Below are 25,028 nucleotides of genomic sequence, written 5' to 3' on the forward strand. Positions count from 1 at the left end.
TACAAAAACAATTAACGCGGTATTTTAGTGAGATACCTATTAACATAACTATTTGTAGAGATTTAATTCGTACTCCGGAAATTTCTCAACGTATACCTTTAATTACTGAGAGTCATTCTTCGGCTGTAGGTGGACATAAAGGCGTCACCAAAACATATAATCGTCTCCGCCCTCATTATTACTGGAACACAATGAAAAAAGACATTCAAGATTTTATACGAAAATGTCGGCAATGTCAATTAAGAAAATTAACTCGCGTCAAAACAAAATCACCTATGATTATTACCGACACTCCTGGCTCAGCCTTTGATAAGGTTTCCTTGGACATCATGGGACCCCTGCCTATAACAAATAATGGCAACGTGTATATCTTAACAATGCAGGACTTATTAACTAAATACTCTGTCGCTGTCCCATTAAGGGAAGCCACCTCGTCGTCCATAGCAGATGCTTTTGTAAAAAATTTCATATGTGTGTACGGAGCACCAAAAGCAATTTTAACCGACCAAGGAACAAACTTTCTCTCCTCATTAATTAAAAAACTCACTAAAAAATTCAATATAACGCATTTTAAAACTACAGCTTACCATCCACAATCTAACGGTTCTCTGGAAAGATCCCACCACGTCCTCACAGAATATTTAAAAAGCTTCATCACACGGAACAACGAATGGGACGAGCACGTAGCATTAGCCATGTTCTCTTACAACACGAGTGTCCATGAAAGTATCCAATACTCTCCCTTCCAGCTAATATTCGGCCGTATTCCTCGCACTCCAAGTTCCCATCCTCCCCTGGAAGAAGAGACAAATGAGACATATGAGCGATATTTAACAGACCTGTTTAATAGATTACAAGATACACAAGAAGAAGCAAGAAACCACCTTGTAAAATCTAAACAGCGTAGCAAACAATATTATGATAAACGGGTACACCCGTATAAATTCAATACCGGCGACCAAGTCTTTTTACTAAAGGAACCACGAAGAGGAAAATTCGACGACCAGTATACAGGGCCGTATAAAATTCTGGAAATCCTTCCCCATAATAATGCTAAACTTCTTGTTCGTAACAAGCCCCGCGTGGTACACTTAGATAAACTTAAGCTAGCACATATCGATCCCGGATAAACTAATATGATTTTGTTTTACAGGTATTCTTGTTCCTTGAGCCGAGCTCATTTACCACAACTCACCAAACCACGATCTCGCTAAATCAACGGCGTGGGATTACACGTGGTCTTATGTCAACACTTACAGTAGCTATTACTCCAAGTTTTCGACATCGATAATTCGGACTCTTTAAATACTTTTAAATATATCTTGACTAACTATATAATAGTCATACTTAGTTATAATCAACTCATATTCTCGGGCGTTAAGTTCTATTAGAGCATGAATAATAGAATCACACCGACAAATCAGAGCGTCCCCAACCTTTTAACACTAGGTACTGAAAAGTGCCTTTCTTCTGTCACGATTCTTCACTCGTCTCAGCCAGTCGCTTGCTGTCTACCTTGTTTTTATAACTCCGATTTGATTGGTAAGACCTCCGTTTTCCGGGTCCTGAACACCCATCTTCTTACGAACGGTCCATATAATCCGTGGTGCTGCGTCTTCTGCAAAAATTTTACGATTAAAGTAAGACGGGCCAGTGAATGCTCTTGTTGCTTGAATAATTACTCTAAGGTAGAAGAACGATTAGAAAAGAAAGGACTCGACATTAATAGTACATATTATCTATTTGATAACGTTGAGGAAGAGCTCTTACACACCGCCCCATTTCTCCTCACTCATAACAAGGAAGAGTGAAATGTCCGAAACTAATCCTATTGCAGATAAATGTTTGTTGACTGCCCGAGTCTTTAGAGAAGACGTTCATAAATATCTGTGCGTCTCCTGTGACGTTAACGCCCGCTTACGAAATCCCATAAATCAGCGAGAACCAACCGACCTTTCAATAAAACATTATCTTGCGCGAGGATTACGCGTACGTTACCGTTGCGAGGAATGCTTAAAGGTTATCACTAAAGAAAAACCAATCGAGGAATGCTCAGTTTGTTATGCTAAGCACATTAAATTGATCACAAAACTCGACGCCGAAGGAGCTCAGACCGGAAGCACACGATTTATGTACAACGTACACTCTGACAAATTTGTATACTTATATATATAGTCCTGAAATAGCCGGGACCGCAAATGTAACACAAACGATAATCTCGGTCTAATATGCTTAACGACAACTAGAATTGTTAACAAGTCTACTCAGCTCAAATAACGATTCATGGGAATGTGCCCTGCTAATCCGATTCTGCGCTCTTTTTCCGGTCCAGTCGAACCAAGTCTGCATGAATATTTTGAATGGATCAGCAGCGCGCAATGTACCGCGTCCCTATTTTATAAGCATCGCATCGAAAAGGAACATTTTCTCTGCGATAACTGTTACTTGCGAGCTGCCCCGGAAACGCGCGCGTTCTATGAATTAAAACTACGACACTATATCCACATTGGATATGGAGATTGTCGCGAACATTGTACTCTTTGCAACGTATTGTTAGCCACTTGCAGCGCTCTATACGAGTGTTCCGTCTGCATCCGTGTGTTCGAAGGATACTTACGCTACATCGAACAAAACGACGACATTCCATCCAACCTTGAAGAAGCTACCATAGTAGCCATCTCGGAAGATCGTGTCTGCTAAATTCAAATTGCCATCCTCAGTCCTTCTCCACAATTTTAGTCGTCAGGCGTGTATTCTTTCCACACGTAACGGAGCGTATATTCGCACGCGCTGCTTCGTAATGGCCGAATGCACGAACAAAGTGCAGACTTCCGACCTTCTTGGTGGAATGTGCCTAACGTCCACCAGGATCGTCAACAAGGCTAATCATCGACCTATATGCCTAAAGTGTTTTAGCCAGATTGTTATAAGTACTAACGAATATAAAATAATTATTACTCACCACTTAACGAACGGTCCTTTCAAGAAACATCTTTGCATGTTCTGTAACGAGGATGTCGTGAAATCACGCCCTTGTGAGGAGTGTTCGCGATGCACCCAAAAATACACAGACCTCCTAAAGATAAACGCAAACGTTAGATGGGGAAACGTGATTTTCCTTTTCGATATTTTCTCGGACAAGTTCGAAAAAATAAAAATTAAATTATAAAATGTCAAAAGATAAGATATTAACAAACCTCTCAAAGGCAAGATGCGTCAGGGTAGGCGCAATGATCCATCGAGAAACTTTGGAAAGGCATTGTTTAAAATGCTTCACGCTCCTCACAAACGGACTTGATGATCACGCCATGACTCATCGACATTACTTGGTCAAAGGGCCGTACGATTTTCGTTGTTCCCTCTGTAACAAAAACCTAACCGTTAACAAACAAATTGAAGATTGTAAAAAATGCTTCGACAAATGCGCTCACAGATTAGCGGAAATGATCCCGAAGGATCCTATCTTTGAACAACGAAATTATTACTTTGACCATTATTATCAAACATTTAGATACACATAATTAAGTATTGCGTATAGCTTACATATGTAATCAACCATTATATATATATATATATATATATATATCCTATACACATATACATACCTAATTATTGCATATATTTCATATTATATCTATATATATATAACCACTGCATATATCTTATATCAAACTATATTATATATATATAATTAATCGTTATGTATATCGCTTCTGCAAATTATGTATTCTTTAACCACGTATAATTATATTTGTATTGCAGATAATGTTATTCTCTACCTTATTTCTTTTTGTTCCCTCCGTTTATGGACTTGTCGGATTTGATTGTGGAGGGCAACATATGAACATTACCTCTGTGTCTCTGCTCGGTGTTGGTGATTGTGAATTAACATATCACACCCCCAACCACACTGATGTCTACATCCAGCTTCTCCAACTCTCGGAATACAACTATGCTGAGGTCATCCAGTGCAAGGTCGAGATCTCTAGAACAGTCCAACGCTGCGGATGGAACTCCCACGTTTCCTCTGTAATCAACGGACGCATGGAGTATCTCTTAGAAGTCGGATATCCTAAATGTCTACGCATGTTTCAAGATGGAGTACTTACTGTGGGTACTTCTGGGCCTATCGACGGATTGAAGCCCAACTCCACCACTGCTCGCAGTATCATGCTGGCAGGAACCTTAGACCCTGATGGCACCTGTCACGGGACACAATACTCCGATCCATACGGCACCTGGGAGAAGGTCTTCGTCGACGCCATCGTCCGCATTTCCCTGAAGTCTTCGTATGTACCAGTGCACTTGAACTCTGGAAAAATCATTCTGAAATCAGGAACCGTTTGCACCTTAAGCGATGGTTTCTGCATCGACTCCGAAGACGGGCACACATTCTGGAAGCCTATGCCGACTTCGTCCTGCAACTTTCACCAGTATGATGTCCTATACGAAGGACAAGCTACTAAAACGTCTGACACTTCTGTCTCCTCTTCGCCTACGGTTTACAGTCTGACAACAGAGGAAATCACCTTCGCACTAACAAAAACAAGGGAGCAGCCCCTGTGCGGATACACATTGCTGCGCACAGAACACCCTAAGCTGTTTATCCTGGAAACCACTAAGGACAATGCCTTCGCCAAACGAGGCGCTATACCAGTAAACAACTTAGACATATTCACCTATGTGAATTCCAAGTTCGTCTATGTCGAAAAGCACATACGAAGTCAGCTGCACTCATTATACTACAACGTTATGCAGCAACGATGCGAGTTAGAGAAGGAAGTCCTCAAGAACACTCTTTCTCTTGCCACTCTACAACCAGATGAATTCGCATATAAGCTGATGAGAGGACCTGGATATATGGCAGTTGCTGCTGGAGAAACTATCCACATCGTGAAGTGCATACCTGTCGACGTGACAATACGTCGTACAGAAGAATGTTACTCCGAGCTTGCCGTAACAGTACGGAACGTCTCACTGTTTATGACTCCAAAGTCACGCATTATTACACGGACTGGAACTCAGCGTGACTGTAGCTTTGAAGTACCAGTAATGTACCACATCGAGGACACCTGGATACAGTTCACACCAGAACCACACGTGAGACAGATGCCACCTCAACAGCTGAAACCACTAACATCACTAACATGGAAGTACGCCACTCCAGGACCACTCGCCATCAGCGGGATCTACTCTCAAGCCGACATCGAAAAGCTGAGGGACCACATTATGTTTCCTGCCGAGAAACCAGCTTTATTAAATATAATGGCCCGTGGACTATCCGGACACACCATCCAGGATGGCGCTGTCTCTATATACAACCTCCTCGACGAAGCCTCGCTTAAGAAGATAGCCGAAAGTACTGCTGCCCGAATCTGGGGTGGATTCATTACCTTTGGATCTGCTACGGCTGGAGTTCTTGGCGTGCTCATCACAGTGCGCCTCATCAAGCTGGCGATTGATGTTGCCATCCATGGATACGCACTGCATTCCGCTTACGGATGCAGCCTCTTCGTCTTAGGAGCTATTTGGAGCTCTCTCACCAACCTGCTGCTCTACCTGGCTGGAAAAACAACAAAGGTTGTAAACAAGGAAACATCAGCTGATCCTGTCAATGCCCTGCCTTCCCCCACCAACGACAGCCGAGACGCAGAGAACATCAACGCCCGCTCCACAACCGTAACAAGCGTAAATACATACGAACCAATACCCGTAATTTACACTGACTTAAACGAACGTTTACGGAGCATAGAACAAATCTCTCCGAAAACTATCGAGATTCGTTCTAAATAAGGGGGGGGTTGTAACGTCCCAACGTCCGGAAAATTTTGTCCAAACGTTTTCTCGCGAAACTTGTCCAGATGCATGCGCGCTGAGTTACCTTACTCAGTAATACGTTTCTATGGCTCATTCTTACTTTCGTTTAAGTCGTCATTATATAATAATAATAATTCAAATATTAAGCACTTAATCGTACTTTAAAATTACGTACATATATATATCAAAATCATATATTACATATATGTATACTTTAAGTTATCTGGCATTATTTTAACTCTCTTATCGATACGAACGCATAGGCAACCGGATCGTTTAAACTTCTAAATTCTTACTCTCGTATTGCTTATGGGTTCGTCGAGGATTAATTAACTGTAAGATAAATAAGAACCGGATATTTGTAAAGGCCCTTGCACGTGCACTGTCGGATGATTAAAGAAATGATATCTCGTCAACTGAATCCTCAAAGATTCAAACGGAACGGTTCTAAAACAAAATCTGCTATTATCAACACGACGGCGACAGGATGTCGCGCCTAAAGAAATACAATACGAAATTAATCCGCGTAATATCCGGACTGCGTGTCGGAAGATCAGGTGAACCATAGCTAGGCATTTAACATAAACAGTTCGTAAGATATATCCATTTCACGTTGGCGACGAGATGTCGCGCCCAAGAAATAATTAAGATTGATAAACCGGCGAGATATTTGGTAGTGAAAGCGATCCTAGCCGAAAAATATCCCGGATCAAATGATCGACGAAATCCTAGACGAGATATCTCCGATAAACATCCGCACACGTGCAAACGGTCTCACGCGCCTTATCAGCGACCCCCGAAACTCGGTTCCCGCCAAGCCGCCGAATCACTCCCACTCTTACCGACTCTTGCGCTTCGCGCGTGTTCCCTACTCCGGAGCGCTAGCGGCCGCTGAGCGCAGCGCCGATTTTGCTCGATCCCTTTGTCCGCGCCCTATTTAAACCCGCGCACAGACGCCGGATCATTGATTAATTCATGCATTCTCTCATTATTTTTCGACACTCGTTCAGTACCAATTCAGCGATTAAGTCAGTCATTAGTTCTCGGTCACGCGTCACTCTTCAATCTTCAAGTTATCTGCAACCTCTCTCGTACTTCGCGATCAACTCATTGTTAATTAAGTTAACCAGTGCGTGCTCCGACAGACTGCTACCACCAACATATCTCTGGGACCATCTTCAACTGTCAAACCACATCAACCATTTAATTATTAGTGGACCAAACTATTGCTTCAAACCATATTATAACTCGTGAGTACTAATTAATTATTGTTTACTATCGCTCCCTAGAATATTTTCTGAAATTGAACTGTGCCATATTATAAAGAATCCTTTCGATAAGGATTAATTGTCGACTTCATTTTCCAAATAATTATAAACAACTCCTCTAGGTACAACCCTCTCCCCTCCCTTGTGCCGCGATGAATTCCACAACACCTAAAGTGAGTAGACTCAGTGATTAAAACAATCGTCGGTGAAATTAGAAAAGCCGGTATATTCGTGCTCAACGAAACTATAGATTCCGCTAGCGAGCGTTCCATCGCTTGCCAGCGATATAAGAACAAAACCGTAGATTCCGCTAGCGAGCGTTCTATCGCTTGCCAGCGATATAAGAACAAAAACCGTAGATTCCGCTAGCGAGCGTTCTATCGCTTGCCAGCGATATAAGTAAGTTAATCATTCACAAGCACGAATATACTCGACGGCCCTAATTTCCCTTGACGCAGAAAGATGCTTAACTAAGCGTTCACTCGCTTAACCAAGCGTTTATTTGTAGACCATCAAGAAAAATCGCCACCGCGCTGGGAAAAGGAAAAGAGCAAAAATCCTCAAGGCTCAACAAAAAGCCCTAGAGCGGGCTTTCGAGGAGATTGAAAATTTCGTGGGCTACCCGCTGGAGCACACCCCCCTTCCTCCTCCAGTCACAGACGCTCCGCCAGGAAGAGCGATCTCTTCCTTTGATCTATTCCAAGAAGACACCGTCCCTTTGGAAAACTATAACCAGTTAACGTCTAACGCGCCCGAAATAATCACGCTTAGCGATTCCGATCACGATTCTCCGGAGTTGGAACCTTTAGATCCAACTGCGGAATACCATAGCGATGCAGTAGCGCAGATTATTATATTTCCGCCAGAGAATTAAATAATACATGTAATAATCCTATACGTTGTTTATTAATAAATATATACATATATATATATATCCAGATTCATTAATCTTAACTACATCAAGGTCATACTAACCAAATCCTACAAGGTTTTCCATCGGCAACAAGCTCTCGCCATACCCGGGTAGAGTTCGTGTAAGCGGGCTGCCCGAAATTTGAAAGGAGAGCTCCAGCGTCGGTCAGGCGACCGAGGCGTCGCGACGCACACATTGAGAAGAAATATCCCTAGACCCGGACGTTACACGAGTGATCGTTGCGATTTGCGATTTAGCCCGGATCTACAATAGTGTAATAAGCCGTATTCCATAAGGAATTAACCAATTATATTCGATTATTCTTCTCATATTCGATTATAATTGGTCAATTTCTTATGGCATAAGGCTTACTACACATATTGTAGATCCGGCCTTACACTGGTGACCATTGCAGAAAAACAAGAGGTGCAGTAGAGATGCTTTTGGTGAGTTTTCGGAACGCATTGTACGACCGCAGCAGAGAGAAGAGAAGAGCATTGACAATTTTCCCTAGAATTTTTTCCTGGTTATTTTTTACTAGGAAGATCACAGCGACACCTAACCCGCTTAATTTGTGCTGATGTGTGTATTTTATTTGTATACATTTTTTAATCGTGACAGGCGCCACGGTCCGCGGACGGTATGACGTCTCTTTGAAAGACAGCGTATACATATGTTTGAACAAGAATCGAAGTCGCATACTCTACGTGTTTGAAAAATTACGTATCCCCAGAGGTGTGTACTTCTATCTGTTTCTAATTCCGCGTAAAATTTTTTATGTCGACATTTTCGCCGCTCGGGCACTGCCCGATTCATAGTTATTTAAATTAACAAATATAGAATTCGCTCTCGTTTAACTTTCCGAGAGTACCTTGCAGGGTACCTTAACGACAATGACGGCGGTATATCCAACCCTACCGAAACTGGCGGTGAGAGACAACCTTGACGATGACGATCTCACCGACATCGACGACGAGGTGTTTATCAGGGATGGGAGAAACGGCGGACTGAAACTGGACGACGATGGCGGGGTGAAGCAGCCCCTCATGGCACCCCGCAGAAAGTGCAGAAAGGCCTGCAGCCCAGAGAACAATAAGATCCCATACAATATGCTCCTCATGCCAGTGTGCTGTGGAGCTACAGCACTGATTATACTGCTAGGCTTAATTGTAGTTTGTATATTGACCGTAAATATACTCCCAATGCCATTGACCATATTGAAAAGCTGGATGACGCCTGAACTGAAGGATCCCATAAATGAATCTGAGATAATTCCATGTATCTCGCTCTCGTATAAAGTCTTATGGACCAAATCGCTGCCGAAGTTAACACCTGAGGCACCACTCAGGAGCAATGATGTCAACTCTGATGAAATTGAAGATATTATTGTAGGATTTAGCACAGGTATAAAACTGTTTCATTCAGATAAATAAATGTTCTTGTTCATTATTTTAATATTTTTGAGGTTTTTTTTTGTTAATGGTATAGAATATTCTACAACAGATAGAAGAAAATTTAAGAATTCTAGTGTTTCTACATAATAAAATAAAAAACAAATTAAGAAAATTACAATTAAAGCTTAGTTATTAATCATATAAAATAAATAAATGTTTAAATACTTGTATAAGGTGTCTAAAGCATATGAATATTTGGATATTATAAATAATTGAAAAATTAACCCTCCATCAAAATTTTGCTATTCTTGATTTTGAGTTAATTAAATTTAAGTAGAGTTTCAATTGTTTTTTATAATTGTAGTATTAAAATAAAAAGTATGTTAAATATTTAAAATGTTTTGATGTTAAACTAAACTATCATATAAGCATAGTTATAAGTAAATGTGTAAATAGGGAGGCAATTAAATACTAATATTAATGAAGGTTAGAACATTGACATATTTTTATTTATTTTTATTTTTCCATTACATTAATCAATTTTCGAGTTTGTTGTTTTTATTTTATGTATATGTACATCAAAGTTTTAATGATGAATAATGATAAAGAAAAATATATTTTAAAAACTACAAAGTAAATGTGTTTAAAATGGCAGTAATTGAAACAGTTACTTAAATCTACGTAAAAATTGCCTTTTTACTAAATTTACGTAAAAATTACCTGAAGCATTGAATATTTAAACATTTATAATTAAAAGAAAACGAAACTTTAATCACTTTTTTTGTTTTCTTCTTGATTGTCATTTTATCATTTAGAACACTTTTTAATTTTTTTGTGGATTATATAGTTTATCATTTCCTGTAACATTTATATACTATGTTGCTTTGTGATTTGGAATTGGCTATTTTTATTTTGTTTGCTTCTTTTACAGATTTTGATTTCTCACATTTTTGTGATGTTTCTTAATGCAATCTAAGGTGAATAATTATTTATTTTATAATCAGATTGTTAGATTAATGAACACACAGTAACAGTTATTTATTTACAAATTCAGGTTTGGATACGACAAATATCTGTACTGTATATTTGGGGAATCAAAGGCCATGTCTAGGTGGTGTACTAGCATTAAATGGTAAAACTGGTGAAACCATCTGGACACATTGGACTGCCGATTCAATACTTTCTGTCGACTGTGGCGCAGACTTAACAAATGACAAAATCAAAGATTGCATTATATCTGGACGCGGTGAGATCCTGCAAGCCATTGACGGCCGTGACGGTTCCAAGATATGGGAGATGCCATTTTTTCATGCTGATTCTTCGAACCTGCAAACAATTTTGGACGTCTACGACGCTAGATTCATAGCCGATGTGGACGGCGATGGTATCGGCGATGTGATAGCATCGCATGCCGTACAATCGGACAACATCCAAACGAGCGATATATTCGTAATATCGGGTAAAGATGGCCACGTCATACGGAATATTCATTTACCATATACGGAGCAGCTGTTCACAGCACCGCAAGTTATAGTGCATCCTGACGGAGAAAATATATTTGTTCTGGCTACGACCAGTCAGCAAGACGCCGGAGGATTATACATAGTGTCTCAAGCTAATATATTTTACGACGATGATTTGGTAAGTAATCGTACAACAAAAAACTCAAGTTTCAATATAAAAAGATTATCGCATTAATTTATACTTTGAACACTTTTGTTGCAGCAATTGCGGAAGCTCAATCATAACACTGGCAAAGACGCGCTATTGCCACCGATCTTAATCGACATTACATCAGATGGAATTGAAGACATTGTCGCGGCTATGTTCAATTCTACGATTATGGCGTACAACGGATCCACGTTTGAGCCTATCTGGAATTACACAGTCCCCAATTCAGAAATAATCAGCGTTCCCATTCCCGGTTATTACAATGATGACGACATACCAGATTTTATGGTAAAGCATCAGATAGGTAATGGTTTATCCACGTACTATTATACCATGGCTACGGTTATAGACGGTCGTAATGGACAGCCATTGCTCGAGAAACCAATGGAGGATAGTTTGAGCGGACAGATGTCCGGATTGTCAGTCACCGTCGACGGATTCGGTAACGATTGGTTTCTCCATTGGTCTACCGATTGCTTGAACTATGAGGGAGTCAAGGAAAAGTACGAATTCTTGAAAGACCCTAATTTTGTGTTACAAACACGCGCTGATCTTTGCTTCCTGAAATTTAATTCGACGCTTACCACGAGGCTACTAGCTCTGAGTCAGCACATCGGTCCGCCAGGACAGTCGTTATACTTCTCGGAGGACTGGAAATCCCAGGAGTTTAATAATTCAGTCGACGCATTAAAAGACGAGGAGAATCAATCCTATTCACGATTGAAGCTCACGGATACTTACGCCAATGTACCGCTCGTTTCCGAAAGGTCGCCGGAAGTTCGTAAGAATCATCGAAAAAATAACATTTTCAAGCACAATGACAACGTACTCGAGATCGGCAAGTACGACTCGGATGCAATATACGAAAACTTTAACGAATTCAAGAGTCACAAGAAGCATAATCCCGAAGATACTATCGCGGAAAATTTGGACGTGGATCAAGCATGGAAGCAGGATAGCAAGTGGATAGAGGATGACACCCAGCCGGAGTACGATAATGTATACGAGAGTGATAATAGTAACAAAGAAGAAGGACAACAGAGTGTGGATTATTCGCAAAGTGAAGTTCGAGAACGGAGGAATATCGTTACCGTAGTTAAAGATTCGTATTCAAGAAATATTTCTCACGAAGAAATTAGCGATTATTCAATATCTGAATCAACGCAACATACTTTGCGACTTTTGAAACACGATATTGACACAGAAAAAGAGAAAGGAATGAAAGAAATCAACGACAAAAAAAATGGCTCAGTGAATGAAGCTGACATAACAAGTACATTGACGATGTCGACTTTAAAATCTCAAGAAGAGTTATCATCAACTATGTCGAGCAATAAATCAAATATTGAGAGGACTACTACAATACCGAATGTATTAAATACAAGCGAATTATTAGAAATGACAAGTACAAATATGAGTACGGAATTGCCGGAAGACACGCATACTGAAACATCAAATGTTACTGAAAATCAAAGAACTACCGATCATCAAGATGCAACTTCCACTACTGAGAAAGTCATAGACATGACATCCCAACGACAAATTTACAAGCACAGTTTTCCCAGCATCGCCCAAGACGCGGATGATGATGCCAGTATAGAAAAAGTATTTAAACGGGAATCATTGAAAAATCAAAGTAAAGGCAAAATTAACAAAAAGCAATTGATGTCTATAATAACTGATAAAAATTTTAAGATACGACAGAAACGAAGAACGAAACGAAACTTCGGAACTGACGACAATCGGTCGTCGAGCAGTATTAACAGTGTTCAGAAACAGGCACCAACCGGTATTCTGTTACCGTCCTTCGCCGAATCCAAAGAAAAGACCTCGGTGGATTTAGTATTCTCTACATTCTGGCTGCCGTCGTCCGACGCGTCTCCGATCCTGACTCAAGCGGATCTGGAGTGCATTAGTAGAAAGAAAGCATTATTAGAGGATAAACTCGAGTACAAGAAAGATGACGACATCATCGGTGAATGCTTAGCCGAAAGAGGCGTCAATTACAAGCTCTATCAAGAATTGAAGGACAGAGAGAATACTAAGATCACAGTCGGTCAAATATATACGATATACAGGATGAAGTTGGAATGCGTGTGTCCAGAGGACATGCTACCTAATCAAACGTGTAGAAATATTTCGTTGCATCAAAGCTGGCCAGAGTATCTAGGCTCATCTGGAAACGGCTATTTTAAGCCGTTGCGTAATTACAATGTTTGAAGAAATTACAAAGCTCTTGTCAAATTACATATATATAAATTATCGAAGAAATTTTCATTGTAACGCTCTCTAATGGAGTTGTTAATGAATTATAAATAAAATAATCTCGTGCGCTGTTTGTAAAAGTATATAACATAACAATCGTAATTATAATAAATTGTTATATAAAAGTAATTTATATTAATATTTACATGCAGTTTTCTTCGCGAAATGTAAAGGATGCAAATATACGCGTATTTGTACATATAACAATATTGTTGTTCTCACACAATTAAAACTTATCGCTTGATTTTGAAAAGAATTGTTATAATCACATATCTGTTAATCATTTATCGATTATTAAAAGCTTTTTTCAAAATGCAGATAAACGAAAAAATAACTGTATGTGCCAAATTTAATAGTTTTTTTGTGTACATATATATAAAAATATGTATACATATATATTCTAAAATTTATCCCAACTTGCGGTTGCATAGAAATTATTAATATAATTAATGTTGAAGGTATACGTTATAGTTATTAATAATAACTTAAATATCATAATCGTGACATATATGCATATGAATTAGAATGTTAATCATGAAATATGTTATCACATATTGATAATCAAAGTTTACGTAATTGTACGTAATTCTGATATACATATGTTAATTATATCAATATAGAGACAAATATTCTAGCTAACAGAAAATATATATTCTGGTGCTACCAATTTTATATATGCATCCTTACGTGCATTTCTTATACAATATAATTTAAAGAAGATGGAATTAATAATTTATTATATAAAGTTTATGAATAATATGCTATCTCTAAAAATACATTAATTACGTTTACAGGATAACGTACGTAAACATTTAATAAATTACTGTCAAATGTAACAAAATATTTAAAGAGTATAAAATATACATTATTGATCGGACTAATGTTGACGTTTATTCTTCCCATACATTTCCGCTGCTATGGCATGTCTGTTTGATCAATACTGAATTATTAGTGACACATACTTTGTTCTTATGATTTTCCTAAGAGTAGGAAAGGCAAACGTTTCAAACAGCATATAATAACAATTACAATTGAATACAATGCAAATTATGGCGGAAAGAAACGTGAAACATCGTAAGATACATATGTCACATAAGTTTAATGGTTAGCCAATAATTAACAATTTTTTGATGATGCATTAGCGGACTGCACTTACACTACTGTATGCAGCAGCAACCATTATTTAAGATTTTATGATACTCGGAAAGCCAATCTGTTTGTAAGTGTTTATTAATTAATAAAGTATACCTGAGACTTGTATTATAGATGGTTTTCCTTAAGTTTAATGACGTTTATTCTTCTAGAGGCCATGTAAATATCTTGAAGCTTTAAATAATAAATTTCAAGATTACAAGGATGATCTTTTAAAAGGATACAAGTTTTGCCGTCATGTCCTAAATCTTGAGTAAGTCTTTACTCTTTTTTTTTTTTATTCTAAGAATATCTTTTTATACATCAAATCTCATCTAATTTAAGATATTTTTATAAAGATGTCGATTTAGTTAAAAAACTTTAAATTTTTGAATTTAAAGAGGAATGGCTGTACAAGGCAAAACAATCAAAATTATAAGCGGAGATACAGACAAGCATTTTCGAAGATCTATGGTTCCTTTTACAGGACCGAAGATACAAACGCCAGATATTTCATATTGTCTGGAACGCAAGGCTAAATCCCTAAACTACGGAATTATGGCAAATGCGCAGAGACGATGTTACACCATATTTCCTAAGTCAGAGCCATACAAAAATGCAGAGACACAGACGGATTACAGAGAGAGTGAAGCACAAACTGAACCTTGGGAACCACCATGTAAATTTGTTTCAGGTATAATAACAATTATATTGCAGTTATACTGCAATATAGAGGTACATAAAGTAGCTCAATCAAAAAATCGAAATCGTGAAAAAGAAAAAAACAAAGTTAGAAACAAGAATTTTCATTTAGGTCACAATCCTGAAATGTTGACATTGGCTCATTTAACTTGGGAGCACGGACTACCCGCGGGTATTCATGAGGTACATATTATCAACAGAATGCGGATAAAGAGAGCTTGGGAAGCTATTCTCCCGCCGATGGATACGCCGGAGAACATAAAGATCCGAAATTCAATAATAATGGCTTTAGATATAGAAGAATGGGCGTTTCGGGAGTCGGTAAGTATTTCAAACGCAAAGAATTTGCATCATTTATGACATAATTTACAAAAAATTTACTTGATTTACAAATAAATTATTAAATTTATTATTTAATGATTCACTCATTGTAGTCATTTTATTATACAGAATAATTAATTTTTTTAATTATGACATTCTAATTCAAGATAAATAATCTTTTTAAAATTGATTTTTAATTTACCTTAAGTTAAAATGTGTGATCTTCACGTAATTTTTAAATAAATTGGTTTTTTCTATGTAACTTAATTCTAATGTGTAATTAAATTAATTTTGTAAGTTATTAACTTTAATTGAATTTTAATTAAAAGATATATTAAAATATTAACTCTCAATTCTATAAAAATCTTAACTAACTGAATGTAATATCTATGTTTCTTTTTTTCTTGAACTATATATGATAATTTTAGGAGATTCAATTTATAATGGATTTACGTCTGGATCTGATGAGGAATCTCCTGCAAAATCGTGAATCAGAATATGAGAAAAAAATGCAAGGTCGTTTTAATAGACTCGAGAATAAACTAGGGAAATATCGGGACAATCGAATCATGACTATCAGACATAATCTTAAACGAGATCTGCGAAAATTGCATAGAAGACACCGCGACGAGCAGCTACCTCGCAAACCTGACATAATTGAACGACATATCGATCCCAAGTCCGACCTATATGCACCGCAAATGTGTTTCGGCGAACATCCCCAAAGGCGGCATGAAGTCTTGGAGAAGCGATTCCAAAACAAAAGTTATATTGAACGTGAGTTTAATTAATATTTCAATTGCCATTAATACGCAATCACTGTTACTCCATTCATCTCAATTGTTATTTAGAAGAAGATACGACGCTCAGTTGGCTACCAACTATCGAGAAACCGAAACCAACTAAACGTGGACCTAAACCGATAGATATTTGTATACGAGAAACCAGGTGGACAGAGGAGAAACTGCAGCAGCTTCATTCCGATTTGAAGGCCATTCGAATGAAAGTTAAATCCGTAGATGAGGGTCCAAGATTAGTAAAACGTAATCACGAACAGCCGGTCACACCTCGCAGATCGGGCACATGGGACAATACACAGAAGCAACGAGAAGAGTCTGCTACATTTATTCAGAAGCTTGTTAAGGGCAGAGCAATACAATGTTTAGTAAGTTACAAATCAGATCAGATCATTCGTCGTGTATTTAAAATAGACATACAAGACTAGATTCCAGAAATAAATTCTATGTACATACAAGAAACATAAAATAAAATTTTTTTACAGATGTATAAAGGACGCGATAAATGCAGGGAGCTGATCGAAAAATTGCAATCAACTGAAATGCTCAAGCAGGAGGATCACATTGAAGAGATGCAAATAATACAGCAACTACAGGACGATAAATCAACAGAGGAAGATCGTTTGCGTGAGATTCGCGATTCCTTGGAAGGAAAGACAGTCTGTGGAACATTAGATTTTCTAAGCAAGGTATGTTTTGTAATCTTTTCTCGAAATGGTTTGTTCGATTATCTTCTTCGTCTTCTGCAGGAGTTGGTGAGATTAGAAGACGAACGTAGAGTTCACGCTTTTGTACTACTTGCCGAAAGAGAAAGATGTATGAGAGAAGCCGCCGAAGCTGGCAGGCGCCAAGTGGAACGTAATCGACGACGAGAATTTGACGAAATGTTCAAACAAATTGTGAAAGTAAATCAAGACTCGGTAGAAGCTTACTTGGAAGATATTGTGAGGGAACAAATTGATTGGATATCTGATAAAGTGGCTAAAGAACGTATCTTAGAAGTTTGCAATACAATGGATGCTATATCGAAACATGCCGCAGAAAAGTAAGATGTGTATTGATAGACATCTTATTTCATAGAAAGTAACATGTAAAACGGATATTTTTGCAGCGCTGACAAATTGTCAGATGAGGAATTGGTAGCGGATATGATCTACAATTTTGTTTTACCCGAAGTGGAAGAGCATAACATAAGAAAAAAAATTCGCGATCAACAACAAAATTATATGCAGAATGCATTTTTAGCAATTTATGAGAAAATTTTAGATCTACCATCTGAATCATCGATTGAATCCTCACAAGTTACAAATATTTACGAAAAAAATGACGATATCCAAATGATTTATATGACTAAAGATACGGTAAAGATTACCGACTCATCTATATATGGCATCATTTTTCATGTAAAAATGTTCATTATTTTTTTCAGAAACAAGATATCGAGGCAGAAGAAATAGAACTTTCAATCTATAAAACAGATATTAAAAATGAAAAGCGAGCTAATTCGAAAAATGATTCGGAAATAAATTCACAAAGCGATTCCTTAATGGAAACTCGATAATGTGTGTCAGAAATCGAATTATGGTAATATTTTATTAAAAGCTATTTTATATATATTTTGTAATAAGTTAACTATTGTAATGCGTTACCGAAAATATAAAAGTAATCCAAACGTAATCGAATCTATTATGTAAATGCAAATTGATAAATATATGAACATTTTAATTTAATCACTGGGTTTTTTTGAAATCTATATATTTCCTCATATTTCGGAAACAGTTCAAAATTATGAAAAACGCATTTGATCATTTCGAGAGAATACTCTACTCTCCACTTCCAATATCTTTAAAAAGAGTAGCGTCTCGTCTGATTTCGCATTTTCACAATTTTGAAGTTTCTGAAATATAGGAAATCAGGACAAACTTTATAGACACCTTGTATAAAATATTCGAATTATCCTTCAAATTCCACATTAAACTTATCATATTAGTTTTCCAGTATCAATCGATTATGTAATATGCATTTTTATGCTGATAAATTAATAATACATAAATTATTTCAGAATTTATATACAATGTATTCTAACACAATATTTCCTTCATTTTAGATGCCATCATAAAATCACGAGTTATGTAAATTAATGATAAAAAATATTAAGCCACCGTATGTTCAGGATGAAATTTTTAATATGATTTAATATGAATTACAGTCTTATATGTCAATGGTTATATAACTTTACATATATACGTATAATAAAATCAATTATACTACGTTAAAGAACTTATATAACACTATAAATAAGACCAATGTGTGCCTTTCAATATTTGAAGGTATTTTATTCTATTAAAATAATATTAAGATATTATGTATTTTAATAAAATAACATATTAATGTACACATCTTATTAAAATTTCAATATTTTAATAAAGTGTATATATTAATATGTTATTACAACTTGTAGTTTATTGTCCTTACTTTTTTAAATTTCTTAATAAATGCAAAATAAAATATTTCAATTTTATGTAGCATTTATCTAAAAAAATTTGTTTATGTATATATGTATATTCCTGATGGGAATTTCAAGTAAAACACTATAAACTCAACGAAATACATTTGTTTATATATTGTGTTGTTCCTATAATGGAACGAAAAGTAGTTTAATAAACTAAAAATATAAATTCTATTTTAACTCTTTTACAATAAACTATTGTTTGAAAATAACTTTTACATAACTCGAGTAAAAATTTAATTTAGTTAAGATGTACTGAGTATCCATTACGAGATGATTAAATCTACGTCGTTATAACAATTGAAAAATGCATTATACAAAGAGTATATATAATTTTGCAAAAATTTTTGCTTAACTGTTAAATGTAAAAACAGCGGAGTTTAGCGCGGACACGAGGGATCGACGAAATAATCATCCAATTCATTTTTCGCAAGTAAGCCTGACATAAATTTTTTAAACTTCATGTCCTGTGCGTCGCTCGACGCTTTTCTTTCTATTATAAGTTTACGTTTCTTGGATTGCAATTCGTTCGTCTTTGCCGGAAGTGTCTCGGCATCGGTGTTGATAATATGTGTCTTCCGTTTGCGACTTTCCAATGAATCAGGATTCTGAGGGAGCGGGATTCCCTCCCGCGCTCGACTTACTTCGGTAGTCAAATCGACCATCTTCTGCTCCCATTCTTCGAGATGTTTCCGCACCTCGGCCAACTGGGTGTCCTGTTCGTGTATCTTCTTCGCCTGCTTGTATAATTTCAGAGTTTGTTTCCGCACCAGATACTCCTGCCTCTGCATCCTACGTTTCATTCTGGTTATTTGATTTTTCACGGATAAAAAAAACATTTTGTTCCTTCTAGTACGATCGTTAATCTTCTTGAAGGTCTGGTTAAGCTTCTCCGAACAGGTCATGCTGTGATTGTTGCAATGTGGCAGTGTGGAGCTATTTATGTTTCTACCGTGGGAGATCATGACACCACCAGGTAAGTCATATGAATTCACACTCCCAATGGACGTGCAGATATTATGTTTTAGATCTGGCAGGATTTTCTCATCAAAATGCTCCATAGCCATGCTGCTTATGTCCCGTAACTCTTGCAGTATCTCGTGTGCTCTGGGTGGTGTCTTCGTCTCTCGAATTAATTGAAGAACACGGAAAATCTCATCAATTACCTAATACATAGTTGCAAATACAATTGTTATTCAACAATTTATAATTTACATAAATAAGACTATCTCTTTTTCTCACTCTTAAAATATATATTTTAAAAAGCTTTTAAATATATTAGATCAGGCTTGTCCAAACTCAGCTCGCGAGCCAAACGTACTTCCACCTCTCCATCTTCTCAAGAGAGTGACCTAGAATATAAACAAAAAAAGATAGATTTAGCAACTAAAGGATAGGTGCTTTAATATCTATCCATTTTTGTTTACTCTCTGTCTCATTCCCTTGAGAAGACAGAGAGGTAGAAACACGTTTGGCTCAAAAGCTGAGTTTGGACAGACCTGTATCAAATATAAAAGGTACAATGAATAAGTCACTATCATGCAATACTTTGTATACTCTGAGATATTTGTATACCTAGCTTATTATAATAAAATTTCCATAAAACAAAAATCCATTACCTTTCCTGGAATGAAACAGCAAACGTTCAAGTCCACATACTTGATGAAGGTCATTGACAACATGGAGATTCTCGTTTCTATCGCTGTCAGGATGTCACAGTGACGCGCAAGGGGATGACTCCGTCGCTCCGACTCCCTTCTTGGCAGTTTGCTCTTGACGGTGCGGAGACATTGCGCGTGGTACTTCTCCATAAGATTGAAGCCGCGATTGAGCAGTTTTTTACAGATCCGATCGAACTGTCTGCAAACCTGAAAAGCAACATCGAGATTTGCGCTTACGGCATACGGAAAAAGCGAAGGAAAATTTTCCTCGCGGACATTAAAGGGCATTTCTTACGATCCTATATTTAGAAATCTCATCGTAGGAGAGGTTAGACAAAATCGCCTCCAAGCAAACATCGGGGAGATTAATGAGATTCAACTGCACGCTATTGCTCGTCTGTTGCGCTGGATCGTACAGACGTCTCCGTTGCTCATCAACCATGTCAGCTGGCGTTTTGTTCCATTCCATGTGCAATCCAGAGCGTGGCTTCTTCACTTCTTAAAGCACCGAAATCCACACCGTAATTGATGATCTGACGCGAATCACACGGTGCGCGATTGACACACGATAACCCGTAGAGTGTCTCGTGGTGGCTTGTGGTGGCTCGTGCTTTACGGTAGTCTACGGTAGTCCACGGTAGTCTACCTACGGAGTACGGGCTTCGATGACCTATAAACAAACGTATAGGTACGTTCTAAAATGCGCTTAGGGTGCATTTATATGAACGCGAAAGAGCAGAATACTGATGTTAGGACCATTCTACAATTGGATATATAAACAAGATTGTAAAAAATTAACCAATTGTCTCGATTATTTTTCGCAAGAAAATAATCATTTGTAAGTGATCAGTTTCTTATAATTTTACAACTACATTATTTATTGCATAATCAAATTCAATAAATTCATCCTAACCTTAACTAATTCAGCAATCTGATTGGTAGTGTCAGTTTTACACTGTGCGCATTTTGCATACTGCATTTAGGACTTGAAAAAAATCTTATGTAAAGTAAACTTGAAATATACGACATATAACCCTGTCTTTAACTACGTTTACACGACACCCTTAAGGCCATTGCACATACATTTTCTTAATCGTAATCGTAAGAAATTGAGCAATACGATTGGTTAATTCAGTCGGTTGCGACTAATTTGAGCAATATGATTGGTCGAAATCTTACGATTACAATTAAGGAAATGTACGTACAATGGCCTTTTAACAGGTTTAATAACATCGATACTTCTAGAGCTGGCCAATCATAACCATTCCATTCTTCCGAGGAATGGCTGTAGTTGGCCAGTTTTATAACTCCGATGTTGTTAAACCCGACGTGTAAACGTAGTCATTAATGATATCTTGTCGATAATGTAAACATTTTAAATCAAATAATAAATTGACACCAATCCTTTAATAGTGCGTTACACTCTCTCGAAAAGTGAATGTGGCTATAGGACTGTTCTTTTTAGCTGTACTGTTACACTGGTGCAACAAGTTAAAGTAAGATAAATATATTTTTTCTCATTCTAACTTACTGCACCAGTGCAGCAATGCACCGAAAAAGAACAGACCACACATGTATAGTTTCTACGTTCGTAATAAAGGATAAAATGTAATGGCGCTGTGAATCAGTAAGATTTTAGCTCGCCGGCGTGTGTGGGTTGCTCTTCTCTTTGGTTTACACTTAACACACGTTTATTACAGCTAGACCGAGTACGCGTGGTCAACTATAAAACGATTCCTAAACGTGAACTATTCGAAACTGTTCCTGGAACAACTTTGTTCCGAAGTAGAAATAGGTTAATCTCAAGATTCCTCCGTTCGTAAACACACATGCGTGTTACCTCCACGTGGGGAGACAGCTCACGCTCTGTTTATATATATGACACGACGACGGCGGAACAAGCACAAAATATATTCGCAAGTGATATTTCATTCGTCGCATAGCGAGAATGTCATTCAACCTGCAGGACACCGTGAAATTGTTGGACCTCGTCGGCGAGGAAAACCTGGACGTTAGCCTCGAGAGTCTCTGTGGTCAGCTGCATCAGAATTTCCCCAAGGAACAACGTTACGATGTCGGAATGACGTTGCTGCTGAAGCTACAGCACGTCAGTTTGCTTCCCAAACATATCCAACGTGTCATAGCGTGGACGTTGCTATTCGATCTGTACCGCGGAGAACCGCTAGCCTCTACGCCTTTCGCCCCCGTGTTCGTGCAGGTGCTAAAGTCACAGGAAGACATTACTAGCAACAGCGGCTCGAAACCGTCCGGCCACACCGGCCACATACCGCCCTTATCCAACTGCGAGAGGAATCTGCTCGTCAATCTGATGGGATACAACACAAAGGACGTAATGAAGAAAACGCCACGCCAAATCGTGGACGAGTTCTCGTTCGCCCCCGTGCCGCCTATTGATCTGACCGCTTTGCAGCTGCAGCTGGCCGAGCGCCAGTCCGAGCTCCCGGCGGTCAGTAAATGCGGGAATCCCATTATAGTACCCGACATGGAACACTCCAAGGGATTGGAGTACGACGTGACCGCCGTGAAGAATATGTTGGAGCGCCTCGCAATCGGCGATCCGCCACTGTGCAGGCGGAGCTATCGGCCCGAGTTCCTTAGGCTCGCGCCACCGCTCTATCACTCGCACAACGAGATAGCCTGGCTCCATGTCACCGAACCAACCCAGTTTACGGTCGAGTACGACACCAGCATGTGCGTGTCGAATTGCGACAGCGCCGAGGCGCGTAAGCTCATGGGTAAGGCCTTCAAGAATGTTCTGTCACTGGCCCAGCAGCAATATTTGATTGGCGAACTGGACAAGGATCCGAAGCTCGTCTATCACATCGGACTCACGCCCCCGAAGTTACCGGACCTGGTCGAGACCAATCCTCTGGTCGCCATTGAGGTTCTCCTCAAGTTGATGCAGTCCAGCCAGATCACTGAGTACTTCAGCGTGCTGGTGAACATGGAGATGTCCCTGCACTCGATGGAGGTCGTGAACAGACTAACCACCACGGTGGACCTGCCAACGGAATTTGTACATTTGTACATCAGCAACTGTATATCCACCTGTGAGACTATCAAGGACCGTTACATGCAGAATCGACTGGTACGACTCGTTTGTGTGTTTCTGCAATCCCTGATAAGAAATAAGATCATAAATGTGCAAGAGCTGTTTATCGAGATCCAAGCGTTCTGCGTTGAATTCAGTCGCATTAGAGAGGCGGCCGCGTTATTTCGACTGCTAAAACAACTCGAATCTGGTGACACTGGTGGACTTAATGCTCCGCCTACGAGAAATAGAGCAGACATGTGTTAAAAAACTACGTGTCATGATACCTACAAAAAATTACTATCTGGAACGTCCTGCATCGAAAAAATTATAATTGAGCGATTAGGTAATCTAGTATTAAGTAATTATTTGAGTATGTCTCTAGTCGGATCCTCTATATACCTAATCAGATAGACACATTGCAAAATTATATTATCAAGCTGTTGTAAACAGAAAATAAGTTTTTGAATTGATCATGTGTTTAAAAAAACCATTTTAATTAACAAATCTTGATAAGTAGTTGGGGTAAGTCTACGATCTTGTTTCTTGTTTCCAAGAATAATTGTTTTAAATAAAATCATAAGGCCTTAGCTGATTCTTCTTTGAAGCCCAATAGGTTTCTGACTTTAAGATTATCATGAATTCTTGACGACAAAGTACTAAACTTTTGAAGAGGATGTCCACGACAGATATTATATGGCTGACTTATGAGTCTTTTCAGTTAAACTTCAAATTTCTTTTCTCCTTTTTTTTCTCAATTCAAGTTTGAGAGGAAGAAGAGAAAAGATGAACTGTAAGAAGTTTAGCTATATAGAACAGATCTATAATTAATTAACGTTTATAAGACATTTTATATTTTAAGTCTTAAGTAACACATAACAAGTGTCTTATGTCTGAAGTGATAAACTAAAGTCATTTTGTTGTGATTTATAACAAACCGTGTAATAATAAAAATGTTAAAAACTTTATTTTTATAGATATTATAAAAGTATGTAGCATCGTGTAATATTGTTTTTAAATTATATCAGTCAATCATTTTGCTGAGGCCCTTAGTGACACAAATTTCTGATTTTTTTTTTTTGTATTTTATGTTGTAAGTAAATATATTTACATTTAAAAAATACTTCTGATCTAGAATTTGACATATGATTTTCTGCATTGATCACGGTCCGTAAGATATTCTATCGTGTAATAAACAAATATATCTTGCAATATATGTAAATAACAAATTTATAATTGTAAAATTTTTACATATTTGTATCTATCATATTCCAAACTTCAAGTACAAATAAATGAATTATAATAATAAATATCGCAGTCAATACAATTTTGATACATTTCATATTCTCTAGACATATCTTGTGTGTTTGGTGTGCATATATGCGCATATTTTACGATACCCGATGTGTAATCGAGTTATTTCGATTTGAGTCAAGTTAATATCTATAGAATTGTTCTAAAAAAATATATGTATTGAACAAAAATTTATTATACACATAATAGAGTAACATATAAAAACAATTTTAT

At 37.7% G+C, this 25,028-nt stretch overlaps 5 protein-coding genes across 7 annotated transcripts; 4 read left to right on the top strand and 1 right to left on the bottom strand.

The window, feature by feature from the left end:
- The first annotated feature begins 5,393 nt into the window (after positions 1–5,393).
- LOC118644585 lies at positions 5,394–8,019 on the top strand. The gene is made up of 3 exons (XM_036283412.1): positions 5,394–7,067; positions 7,208–7,258; positions 7,594–8,019. Exons 2-3 carry the CDS (start codon positions 7,238–7,240, stop codon positions 7,957–7,959), a joined length of 387 nt encoding a protein of 128 aa, XP_036139305.1. The 5' UTR covers positions 5,394–7,067; positions 7,208–7,237; the 3' UTR covers positions 7,960–8,019.
- Positions 8,020–8,560: 541 nt separating this feature from the next.
- Positions 8,561–14,205, top strand: LOC105841111. The gene is made up of 4 exons (XM_012688235.3): positions 8,561–8,733; positions 8,877–9,402; positions 10,447–11,033; positions 11,118–14,205. Exons 2-4 carry the CDS (start codon positions 8,892–8,894, stop codon positions 13,281–13,283), a joined length of 3,264 nt encoding a protein of 1,087 aa, XP_012543689.1. The 5' UTR covers positions 8,561–8,733; positions 8,877–8,891; the 3' UTR covers positions 13,284–14,205.
- Positions 14,206–14,355: 150 nt separating this feature from the next.
- LOC105841112 (cilia- and flagella-associated protein 91) lies at positions 14,356–17,850 on the top strand. Of its 3 annotated transcripts, none has more exons than XM_028190429.2 (8): positions 14,356–15,153; positions 15,274–15,482; positions 15,911–16,259; positions 16,334–16,647; positions 16,765–16,968; positions 17,029–17,324; positions 17,391–17,640; positions 17,709–17,850. In XM_028190429.2, the coding sequence occupies exons 1-8, from the start codon at positions 14,865–14,867 to the stop codon at positions 17,838–17,840; spliced, it is 2,043 nt and encodes a 680-aa protein (XP_028046230.1). In that variant the 5' UTR covers positions 14,356–14,864; the 3' UTR covers positions 17,841–17,850. The 3 variants fall into 3 exon arrangements, with proteins under 3 accessions (XP_028046230.1, XP_028046229.1, XP_036139302.1); XM_036283409.1 differs by having other exon boundaries at positions 14,455–14,547; positions 14,633–14,733; positions 14,861–15,482; positions 16,765–17,324; XM_028190428.2 differs by having other exon boundaries at positions 14,356–15,482.
- A 595-nt stretch (positions 17,851–18,445) lies between these two features.
- Positions 18,446–20,918, bottom strand: LOC105841114 (F-box only protein 28). Its single transcript, XM_012688238.2, has 3 exons — positions 20,745–20,918; positions 20,408–20,656; positions 18,446–19,954 (listed from the first exon to the last, which is right to left on the bottom strand). The coding sequence occupies exons 1-3, from the start codon at positions 20,916–20,918 to the stop codon at positions 19,169–19,171; spliced, it is 1,209 nt and encodes a 402-aa protein (XP_012543692.1). The 3' UTR covers positions 18,446–19,168.
- Positions 20,919–20,925: 7 nt separating this feature from the next.
- Positions 20,926–24,811, top strand: LOC105841113 (CCR4-NOT transcription complex subunit 11). Its single transcript, XM_012688237.3, has one exon. It carries the CDS (start codon positions 22,398–22,400, stop codon positions 23,766–23,768), a length of 1,371 nt encoding a protein of 456 aa, XP_012543691.1. The 5' UTR covers positions 20,926–22,397; the 3' UTR covers positions 23,769–24,811.
- The last annotated feature ends 217 nt before the right edge of the window (positions 24,812–25,028 follow it).

Source organism: Monomorium pharaonis, chromosome 2 (genome assembly GCF_013373865.1).
Source record: "Monomorium pharaonis isolate MP-MQ-018 chromosome 2, ASM1337386v2, whole genome shotgun sequence".
Classification (NCBI taxonomy): domain Eukaryota; kingdom Metazoa; phylum Arthropoda; class Insecta; order Hymenoptera; family Formicidae; genus Monomorium; species Monomorium pharaonis.

Excerpts from the sequence above, each read along its gene's own strand:
- LOC118644585 (XM_036283412.1), top strand. The coding sequence starts at position 7,238 with ATGAATTCCACAACACCTAAA. Across the intron at positions 7,259-7,593 it reads TGAATTCCACAACACCTAAA|ACCATCAAGAAAAATCGCCA; the intron begins GTGAGTAGACTC and ends GTTTATTTGTAG.
- LOC105841111 (XM_012688235.3), top strand. The coding sequence starts at position 8,892 with ATGACGGCGGTATATCCAACCCTACCGAAACTGGCGGTGAGAGACAAC. Across the intron at positions 9,403-10,446 it reads TATTGTAGGATTTAGCACAG|GTTTGGATACGACAAATATC; the intron begins GTATAAAACTGT and ends TTACAAATTCAG. Across the intron at positions 11,034-11,117 it reads TATTTTACGACGATGATTTG|CAATTGCGGAAGCTCAATCA; the intron begins GTAAGTAATCGT and ends CTTTTGTTGCAG.
- LOC105841112 (XM_036283409.1), top strand. The coding sequence starts at position 14,865 with ATGGCTGTACAAGGCAAAACAATCAAAATTATAAGCGGAGATACAGAC. Across the intron at positions 16,648-16,764 it reads GCAGAGCAATACAATGTTTA|ATGTATAAAGGACGCGATAA; the intron begins GTAAGTTACAAA and ends ATTTTTTTACAG. Across the intron at positions 17,325-17,390 it reads TCGAAACATGCCGCAGAAAA|CGCTGACAAATTGTCAGATG; the intron begins GTAAGATGTGTA and ends ATATTTTTGCAG.
- LOC105841114 (XM_012688238.2), bottom strand. The coding sequence starts at position 20,918 with ATGGAATGGAACAAAACGCCAGCTGACATGGTTGATGAGCAACGGAGA. Across the intron at positions 20,657-20,744 it reads AGATTTCTAAATATAGGATC|GTTTGCAGACAGTTCGATCG; the intron begins GTAAGAAATGCC and ends GTTGCTTTTCAG. Across the intron at positions 19,955-20,407 it reads GCTGTTTCATTCCAGGAAAG|GTAATTGATGAGATTTTCCG; the intron begins GTAATGGATTTT and ends ACTATGTATTAG.
- LOC105841113 (XM_012688237.3), top strand. The coding sequence starts at position 22,398 with ATGTCATTCAACCTGCAGGACACCGTGAAATTGTTGGACCTCGTCGGC.